At 51.0% G+C, this 10,000-nt stretch overlaps 1 protein-coding gene across 1 annotated transcript in view; it reads left to right on the top strand.

Moving 5' to 3' along the window:
* The window catches only part of sos1 (son of sevenless homolog 1 (Drosophila)), a gene marked incomplete at its 3' end in the record, with an annotated part of 19,416 nt that extends 9,416 nt beyond the window's left edge, over positions 1-10,000 (top strand). Inside the window, exons 8-21 of the mRNA XM_023404039.2 lie at positions 1-349; positions 1,081-1,162; positions 4,252-4,368; positions 4,643-4,746; positions 4,990-5,212; positions 5,291-5,410; positions 5,534-5,696; positions 5,912-6,029; positions 6,112-6,284; positions 6,379-6,495; positions 7,001-7,274; positions 8,359-8,403; positions 9,235-9,356; positions 9,701-10,000. The exon at positions 1-349 is cut by the window's left edge and continues 313 nt beyond it. Coding sequence (XP_023259807.2) covers positions 1-349; positions 1,081-1,162; positions 4,252-4,368; positions 4,643-4,746; positions 4,990-5,212; positions 5,291-5,410; positions 5,534-5,696; positions 5,912-6,029; positions 6,112-6,284; positions 6,379-6,495; positions 7,001-7,274; positions 8,359-8,403; positions 9,235-9,356; positions 9,701-10,000 — 2,307 coding nt within the window. The remainder of the gene's footprint in view (positions 350-1,080; positions 1,163-4,251; positions 4,369-4,642; positions 4,747-4,989; positions 5,213-5,290; positions 5,411-5,533; positions 5,697-5,911; positions 6,030-6,111; positions 6,285-6,378; positions 6,496-7,000; positions 7,275-8,358; positions 8,404-9,234; positions 9,357-9,700) is intronic.

Raw genomic sequence — 10,000 nt, 5'->3', positions numbered from 1 at the left:
GACGACAAGGAGGGCGAGTACAGGCACGCCTTTGAGATCATCCTGAAGGACGGCAACAGCGTGGTGTTCGCTGCCAAGTCCGCTGAGGAGAAGAACGGCTGGATGGCGGCGCTGATCTCGCTGCAGTACCGCAGCACCCTGGAGCGCATGCTGGACTCGGCCATGCTGCAGGAGGAGAAGGAGGAGCAGATGAGGCTGCCGGGGGCCGAGGTGTACCGGTTCGCTGAACCGGACTCCGAGGAGAATGTCGTGTTCGAGGAGAACGTCCAGTCCAAGTCCGGGATCCCCATCATCAAAGCAGGAACGGTCCTGAAACTGATCGAGAGACTCACCTTCCACATGTACGCAGGTGAGAGTTACACCTGAGTGACATCACATCACCTGACTCCTCCACATGTCCACAAACTCCCAGAATTCAGTCTGTTTCAGTCTCAGAGGGTCTGATCAGGTCTGTAGATCTGATCCACTACAGGTTCAGGTCACTCAGCTGAGGATTCTGGGTAATATTCTGTGCCTTATTACATGATCTTCCCTCTGGGTGTAAACTTTCTCAGGTTTAGCTGGATGGATAAAAAGTGTGTGTTGTGACTCTGATGTCTGTCACCTGACAGGTCCTCACATGTAGAGAGGAACAGAACACACACACACACAGTTCTGAATTACCTATGTAGTGAGGACTTGTTTTCTGTTCAACTCCCATGATGCATCTGCACCTGGACGAGCGTGTCTGTGGTGTTCGCTGTCAGAAATCACACGTGTGACCTGTGTGTGTTTCCTGTCTGATTGTTAGTGAGGCGTCTCCTCTTTGTTTCCTCTCAGTGTTTTCAGAGTGATGTAAGCGTCATCAGCCAATCACATCACAGCTCTGTGTGTGTGTGTGTGTGTGTGTGTGTGTGTGTGTGTGTGTCTGTGTCTGTGTGTGTGTGTGTGTGTGTGTGTGTGTCTGTGTGTGTGTGTGTGTGTGTGTGTGTGTGTGTTGCACAGCTGACAAAACACAACCTTCATATGATGTGAGTGGACCAGTCAGTATTAGTCCAGTCCTGGTCTATATTAACCCTGTGTGTCTGTTTCCTCCTTCAGATCCGAACTTCGTGCGGACCTTTCTCACCACCTACAGGTCTTTCTGTAAACCTCAGGAGCTGCTGGACCTGCTCATGGAGAGGTGAGCTCATCTATCTGACCCACGGGGACCAATCAGATCGCTTCAGATAATTAACACAACGAACCGTTGTCCAGAGGTCTGTACTACGAAGCAGGATCTGAGGACGGTGGTTCCCTTGTTACCGGGGTAAATCACCATGGTAACTGATGCTGAACTCCTGACCTGCTCTGGCGCAGGTTAACTCAGAGGATCAGATCAGAACCTGTCAACAGCCAAACTACTGACCAATCAGATCACTGGAAAAACTGAGTCATCATTCCTACAGGGTCCTGACAGGGACAAAAAAGTTCACAATAAAGTGATCAATAATAATGATCGGTAGTTTTCCTGTTTTCCTCTCCTCTCCTCCTCTTCCTCTCCTCCTCCTCGCCTCTCCCTCTCTTCCTCTCCTCTCCTCCTCTTCCTCTCCTCCTTCTCTTCCTCTTCCTCTCCTCCTTCTCCTCCTCTCCTCTCCTCTTCCTCCTCTTCTTTTCCTCTTCCTCTCCTCCTTCTCCTCTTCCTCCTCTCCTCTTCCTCTCCTCCTCTTCCTCTCCTCTCCTCCTTCTCCTCCTCTCCTCTTCCTCCTCTCCTCTTCCTCTCCTCTTTCTCTTCCTCTTCCTCCTCTTCCTCTTCCTTTCCTCTCCTCTTCCTCTCCCCTCCTCTTCCTCTCCTCTTCCTCTCCTCTTTCTGTTCCTCTCCTCTTTCTCTTCCTCTCCTCTTCCTCTCCTCTCCTCTTCCTCTCCTCCTTCTCGTCCTCTCCTCTCCTCTTCCTCTTCTCTTCCTTTCCTCTTCCTCCTCTCCTCCTCCTCGCCTCTTCCTCTCCTCCTCCTCGCCTCTTCCTCTCCTCCTCCTCGCCTCTCCTCCTCTTCCTCTTCCTCTCCTCCTTCTCTTCCTCTTCCTCTCCTCCTTCTCCTCCTCTGCTCTTCCTCCTCTTCCTCTCCTCTCCTCTTCCTCCTCTCCTCTTCATCTCCTCCTTCTCTTCCTCTCCTCTTCCTCTCCTCCTTCTCCTCCTTTCCCTCTTCTCCTCCTTCTCCTCCTCTCCTCTTCCTCTCCTCATTCTCCTCCTCTTCCTCTCCTCTTCCTCCCCTCTTCCTCTCCTCTTCCTCTTCCTTTCCTCCTAATCTTCCTCTCCTCTTCCTCTCCTCCTTCTCTTCCTCTCCTCTTCGTCTCCTCCTTCTCTTCCTCTCCTCTCCTCCTCTCCTCCTTCTCCTCCTTCTCCTATTCCTCTCCTCCTTCTCCTCTTCCTCTCCTCCTTCTCCTCCTCCTCATTCTCCTCCTCTCCTCTTCCTCATCCTCTTCCTCCCTCTCCTCCTCTCCTCTCCTCCTCTTCCTCTCCTCCTTCTCTTCCTCTTCCTCTCCTCCTTCTCCTCCTCTTTCTCTTCCTCTCTTCCTCCTCTTCCTCTCCTCTTCCTCCTCTCCTCTTCCTCTCCTCCTCTTCCTCTCCTCTCCTGCTTTTCCTCTCTTCCTCTCCTCTTCCTCTCCTTCTCGTCCTCTCCTCTTCCTCTCCCTCTCCTCTCCTCTTCCTCTCATCCTTCTCCTCTCCCTCTCCTCTTCCTCTCCTCCTTCTCCTCCTCCTCTTCCTCTCCTCTTCTCCTTCTCTTCCTCTCCTCTTCCTCTCCTCCTTCTCTTCCTCTCCTCTTTGTCTCCTCCTCCTCTCCTCCTTCTCCTCCTCTCCACTTCTTCCCCTCTTCCTCTCCTCCTAATCTTCCTCTCCTCTTCCTCTCCTCTTCCTCTCCTCCTAATCTTCCTCTCCTCTTCCTCTCCTCTCCTCTTCCTCTCCTCTTCATCTCCTCTTCTCCCCCTCTCCTCTTCCTCTCCTCTTCCTCCCCTCTTCCTCTCCTCCTAATCTTCCTCTCCTCCTAATCTTCCTCTCCTCTTCCTCTCCTCCTTCTCTTCCTCTCCTCTTCGTCTCCTCCTTCTCTTCCTCTCCTCCTCCTCTCCTCCTCCTCCCCTCCTTCTCCTCCTCTCCTATTCCTCTCCTCCTCTCCTCCTCTTCCTCTCCTCCTTCTCCTCCTCCTCTTCCTCTCCTCATTCTCCTCCTAATCTTCCTCTCCTCTTCCTCTCCTCTCCTCTTCCTCTCCTCTCGTCTTCCTCTCCTCTTCGTCTCCTCCTTCTCTTCGTCTCCTCTCCTCTTCCTATCCTCCTTCTCTTCCTCTCCTCTTCCTCTCCTCCTTCTCCTCCCCTCCTCTTCATCTCTTCCTCCCCTCTTCCTCTCCTCCTAATCTTCCTCTCCTCTTCGTCTCCTCCTTCTCTTCCTCTCCTCTTCGTCTCCTCCTTCTCTTCCTCTCCTCTTCCTCTCCTCCTTCTCCTCCTCCTCTCCTCCTCCTCCCCTCCTTCTCCTCCTCTCCTATTCCTCTCCTCCTTCTCCTCTTCCTCTCCTCATTCTCCTCCTAATCTTCCTCTCCTCTTCCTTTCCTCCTAATCTTCCTCTCCTCTCCTCTTCCTCTCCTCTTCGTCTCCTCCTTCTCTTCCTCTCCTCTTCTTATCCTCCTTCTCTTCCTCTCCTCTTCCTCTCCTCCTTCTCTCCCTCTCCTCTTCGTCTCCTCCTTCTCTTCCTCTCCTCCTTCTCTTCCTCTCCTCTTCATCTCCTCCTCCTCTTCCTCTCCTCTCTGCAGCAGAAACAGACATTCATCTGCTTCACATGTTGATAACAGTTGTAATAATAAAGTTCTATAATTCATGCTCTTATTTACATGATATCTTTAGTCATGTGATCATATTGTCACATTTCACCTTGATGAATGTCCCTGTTGGACGTGGTTCAGACGATGTTGCTTATAATTAACAACTCCGCCTCTTTCACATGAACACACTCGTACCTGGACAGGTAAACCAGAGTCAGCTGAGCAGGTGATCAGGTCAATGTCAGGTTCAGAAAGTTATCCTGGGTGTGTTGAACCTGCTTCGTAGTTCAGGCCTCAGGTCCAGACTCTCATGGCTCCACATGAAGCATAAGAACAAAGTATGAATTCGTGGTGTCATAAAAGACACAGTATGTGACACAGTTCTGTGGAAGAAGGTGTAAACACACCTGGCCACTTCCTTCCTCTGTTACGAACATAACTCAGACCTGAGAACGCTGTGCTGATCTGAGGTCTCCCTGTGTCCAGGTTCGAGATCCCGGAGCCGAGGCCCAGCGAGGCGGACCAGATGGAGGGGGGGGAGCAGCCACTCAGCGCTGAACTCAAACGCTTTCGCAAAGAGTTTGTTCAACCGGTCCAGCTCAGGTAGGAAACCGCCCCTGGGGGAGGGGTCACTGAACCCTGAACCTCCGTCAGCAACAGGCTCAGTCCACATGTCCAGGCCTCACACAGAACACCATACTACAACGTCTCGAGAACCGCCTCACACCTCTGTTCTAGAATCTGGTTCTCTGGATCCCAGAGTTCCTGACCTAGTCCAGAGACAGTTCAGAGTTCTACACAAAATGATTCCAGGAAACAGATAAACATGTTGATGAGACTGATCCTCCTCCTCCTCTCTAAACCCCCCCCCCCACAGAGTGCTGAATGTGTGTCGTCACTGGGTAGAGCATCACTTCTACGACTTTGAGAGAGACTCTCACCTGCTCAGACGATTGGAGGACTTCATTGCCTCAGTCAGAGGTACGTACCTGAACACCTCACACCTGTGAGGAGGGCGGAGTCACTCAGGTCAGGTGGTAGAGTGACAGTTCTTCAGACGACCAGAGGGGGCAGCATCACACAGCAGGTGTGCCAGCTGCTTTCTCTGTAATCCATTACTGCATCTGGACAACACACCAACACCTGGACACCTGCTCACAGTTGATGCCCCCCTCAGCAAACACTTATATTGTTACAAGTAGATGATGATGTCACATGTTTCAGGTAAGGCGATGAGGAAGTGGGTGGAGTCGATTACTAAGATCATCCAGAGGAAGAAGCAAGTGCAGGTGAGCGTGCCCAGTCACAGCATCACCTTCCAGAACTCCCCTCCTCCAATCGAGTGGCACATCTGTAAACCAGGAAACACTGAGCAGTTTGACCTCATGACACTGCACCCCATCGAGATCGCCCGCCAACTCACCCTGCTCGAGTCCGACTTCTACAGGTACACACACCTGTCACACACCTGTCTGACATGTCTCACACCTGTCGCACACCTGTCTCACCTGTGTGACCTCCTCAGGGCGGTGCAGCCGTCGGAGCTGGTTGGCAGCGTCTGGACCAAAGAGGACAAAGAGATTCACTCCCCCAACCTGCTGAGGATGATCCGTCACACCACCAACCTCACCCTGTGGTTCGAAAAGTAAGACTCGGCGCCCACATACCTCAGACCACCATCCAGCTGCTTCACCTCCCTCAGCGAACGGAGGTGGCGGTCTGGTTGTTACCGGTCCTGCAGATCTCAGGTATGTGTTTTCTCTAACAGGTGTATCGTAGAAACTGAGAACCTGGAGGAGCGAGTGGCCGTTGTTTCTCGGATCATCGAGATCCTGCAGGTTTTTCAGGAACTCAACAACTTTAACGGAGTCCTGGAGGTCGTCAGTGCCATGAACTCCTCACCTGTCTATAGACTGGACCACACCTTCGAGGTAACTACAACACAGACAATTCAGCTGCTGTTGTCTCTGTTGGAGGTTTGTCAACTCTGTCCCAGCCGATCATCACCATCTGTTCAACCGTAACTGATCCAAAATGAAAATTCCCTCAATAATTTCACACATTGGTAAAAACAGACAGAAAACATCTGGAACAGCTGTTTCCCTGCAGGTGCATAAATAAAGAGGTTTGTTGTTTTTGTTTTCAGCAAATTCCGAGCCGACAGAGAAAAATCCTGGAGGAAGCTCATGAGCTGAGTGAAGATCACTACAAGAAATATTTAGCCAAACTGCGCTCCATCAACCCCCCCTGTGTCCCCTTCTTTGGTATGATCCAACACACTCACCTGGTAGTAAAGGGTTAAACATGAAGGTCAGAGGCACAATAATGAACCTGTGTGTCTGACAGGAATCTACCTGACCAACATCCTGAAGACAGAAGAGGGAAACCCCGACTTCCTGCGCAGACACGGCAAAGATCTGATCAACTTCAGCAAGAGAAGGAAAGTGGCAGAAATCACAGGAGAGATCCAGCAGTACCAGAACCAGCCGTACTGTCTGAGGGTGGAGAGCGACATCAGGGTCAGTCTGATGATGTCACTGTATCACCTGATACAGCTTTAATGAATCAAATCTCACGTTTGTGACCACGTCTGTTCTCTGTGTTCTGAAGCAGAAGTTCTTTGAGAACCTGAACCCAATGGAGGACATGTCAGAGAAGGACTTCGCTGATCATCTGTTCAACAAATCTCTGGAGATTGAACCTCGGAACGCCCGATCATTACCTCGCTTCGTAAGTATCACCATGGCAATATACACATGCATGTTGTGTGTGTATACATACATATATATATATATATATATATATATATATATATACATATATATACGCACACACAACAATTGGTTCTGACCAAGTCTGGGACATTTAACTACATGTATAACTCCGCTTCACAGGTGTTCTATGAACCGTTAATTAGCGTCACATTAACAGCCTTGATGAGTCACTCGGTGTAGGAAACGACATGCTGCTCTCTGAGGAAACGGCTTCATGTGTGACTCTTCTACAGTATGAGATGGAGTTTAGGTGACATCACCTGACTCAGACTGAATAGTAAAAAAAAGTCTGAGTAAGGAAAAGTGATCTCTCAGATCTGTGAAGCAGCTCCTTGTCTGACTCCACCTGTCAGGTGTTTGAGAGATGGGAATTTAAACACCTGACTGAAAAATTTTCGAAAAACTTCGATACACAAAACTCTGTCAGTAAAAACCGTCTTTGTCTTTTCACCTGTACCCAGGTGAAGAAGTACACCTGTCCTCTCAAGTCTCCGGGGATCCGTCCCACTTCGGCGAGACCCGGTACCATGAGACACCCGACACCACTGCAGAACGAGCCCAGGAAGATCAGCTACAGCCGCATCCCCGACACCGAAGCTGAGGGGGGGGCTGTCTCTGCCCCCAACTCCCCCCGCACCCCTCTGACTCCGCCTCCTGCCTCCGCCGCCTCCAGCTCCACTGATGTAGGCAGCGTGTTCGACTCGCCACAGGGTCCCAGCAGCCCCTTCCACTCCAGTAAGACCACCCACTGACACTAACCCCGCCCACCGACTAATCACAGAGCTGACACTGTCTTTGTTGTTAACAGGTATCTACAGTTTATTTCTCCTTGGACACGAACAGCTCAGACTAACCTCAGTGTTTCTCCTCCTCCTCCTCTCAGTGTTTCTCCTCCTCTGTGTTTCTCCTCCTCCTCTCTGTTTCTCCTCCTCCTCTCTGTTTCTCCTCTTCCTCTGTTTCTCCTCCTCAGTGTTTCTTCTCCTCCTCTCAGTGTTTCTCCTCCTCTCAGTTTCTCCTCCTCAGTGTTTCTCCTCCTCCTCTCAGTGTTTCTCCTCCTCAGTATTTCTCCTCCTCCTCTGTGTTTCTCCTCCTCTGTTTCTCCTCCTCTCAGTGTTTCTCCTCCTCCTCAGTGTTTCTCCTCCCCCTCTTTTCTCCTCAGTGTTTCTCCTCCTCCTCCTCAGTGTATCTCCTCTTAACTCCTCAGTGTTTCTCCTCCTCGTCCTCAGTGTTTCTCCTCCTCCTCTGTGTTTCTCCTCTGTACTCCTCAGTGTTTCTCCTCCTCCTCCTCAGTGTTTCTCCTCCTCCTCTCTGTTTCTCCTCCTCCTCTCTGTTTCTCCTCTTCCTCTGTTTCTCCTCCTCAGTGTTTCTTCTCCTCCTCTCAGTGTTTCTCCTCCTCTGTGTTTCTTCTTCTCCTCTCAGTGTTTCTCCTCCTCTCAGTTTCTCCTCCTCTCAGTTTCTCCTCCTCAGTGTTTCTCCTCCTCCTCCTCAGTGTTTCTCCTCCTCATCCTCACAGTGTTTCTCCTCTTTACTCCTCAGTGTTTCTCCTCCTCCTCCTCTGTGTTTCTCCTCCTCCTCCTCCTCAGTGTTTCTCCTCCTCCTCCTCAGTGTTTCTCCTCTTTACTCCTCCGTGTTTCTCCTCCTCCTCCTCAGTGTTTCTCCTCCTGCTCTTCACAGTGTTTCTCCTCTTTACTCCTCCGTGTTTCTCCTCCTCAGTGTTTCTCCTCTTTACTCCTCAGTGTTTCTCCTCCTCCTCTGTGTTTTCTCTTCCTCCTCCTCAGTGTTTCTCCTCCTCACAGTGTTTCTCCTCTTTACTCCTCAGCCTGCGACAGTATCTTTGCTGTGGTCTCTCTGCCTCACGGACCACGTTAGTATGATCCTCCTGACTCTGACATCTGCTCCATCGCTCACATCCACCAAGACTCACCTGTGTGATCCGTGTGATGAATCACCTGTTGCCATGTTTCTGTAACATGAGGTCACAGTTGCTGTGGATCAATGACATCTTGATTCCTGATCAATTTAATCAGTATCAGAGCTGATTATTGATTAGACAGATCTGATCGGTGCATCCCACACCATTGTACTCACCTGTCCTAACATTCACCTGTTAGTGTATCACATCCTGCCTTGTCATTTCCATAGTAACTATTTGTCTCCATTGACACCATCAGCTGACAACTCACTATTTGGTAAAGTGGTCTGTGACACCTGAGTCTTTGAACCAATCTGCTGCCGGCAGGATGAACCTGTCCTATAGGTGCATCTGTACAGTCTGATGCAGTCCTGTCCAACACCTGTACTGCAGCTGTTTCTGACATCACACACCTGAGGAGTCAGAATATTAGGAACACCTGAATATAACAGTCCTCAGCAGCACTGAGGTGATTTAACACAACAGGTGGACTGGACCGGACAATGGACAAGTGTACCTGACAGGTGTACCAGACGGTTGCACCTGACAGGTGTACTGGACAGGTGGACACTTAGTGTGTATTTCATCTGGTTGTTGTGTCTGACTGCAGGTTGTTGTCATCAGTGTTTCCTGTGTTTGTGTCAACAGCTGCTTCTGGGTTATAATGAAATCAAAGTTGTCTAACTCCCTGTGTGTGTGTGTGTGTGTGTGTGTGTGTGTGTGTGTGTGTGTGTGTGTGTGTGTGTGTGTGCGCACGCGCGCATGCGCCCTCTCTGGTCTCAGGGTCGTCTTCAGTCTCCTCCATGGTGAGTTTCAGTCGGGGTTCAGAGGACGCTCCTGTTCCTCCTCCTGTTCCTCCTCGCAGACGACCAGAGTCGGCTCCTGCTGAGTCCTCCCCCTCCAAGGTACCTGACCTGGTTCTCTCTTGATCCTCAAGACCAGAGTCCAGCTCTGATCTACCTTTAGTACATAAGTGATGTAATCTTCCACTGCAATGTAAACTGAGACAGGAAGTAGTCTATGGCTAACGTTAGCATTAGCAAAACCTAGGTGACTGGTAACATTACCGCCGATGGCTGAACCAGGAAGAGTTAAGAGTTAGAACGGTTCCTCTGGTTCCTGGACTCTAGTTGTTCAGGTTGAACAACCCTAACCCTGTTGAACTGGTCTCTGATCAGATGTTGTGTTTCCTATCTCTGTCCTCCACACTGATGCTCTCTCTCTCTCTCTCTCTGCCCCCCCCCCAAAGATGATGTCGAAGTTGGACAGCCCCCCTGCTGTCCCCCCTCGTCAGCCTACCTGTAAGCTCTTCCCCCCTCGTTACTCTTCGTCGTTGTCATCGTCGTCTCCCCCCGACAGCCCTCCCTTGCTGCCCCCCCGGGAGCCCCTGAGTTCTCCTCTGCACCTCCTCCCCCCTCCTCAGGGTCGCCCCCGCTGTGACCTGCTGCCTCAGGCCTTCTTCCCCTCCACAACCTCCACCTCACCCTCCATCACCTCCATCTCCACCACCTCCTCGCCCCCCCTTCCTCCCCCCACTCCCATGACCCCC

This window comes from Seriola lalandi, unplaced genomic scaffold (genome assembly GCF_002814215.2).
Source record: "Seriola lalandi dorsalis isolate HSWRI2012SDOR001 ecotype SW California unplaced genomic scaffold, Sedor1 jcf7180002054206, whole genome shotgun sequence".
NCBI lineage: Eukaryota > Metazoa > Chordata > Actinopteri > Carangiformes > Carangidae > Seriola > Seriola lalandi.
The sequence above is the reverse complement of the archived record's forward strand: the minus strand, read 5'-3'. Positions and strand labels throughout refer to the sequence as shown.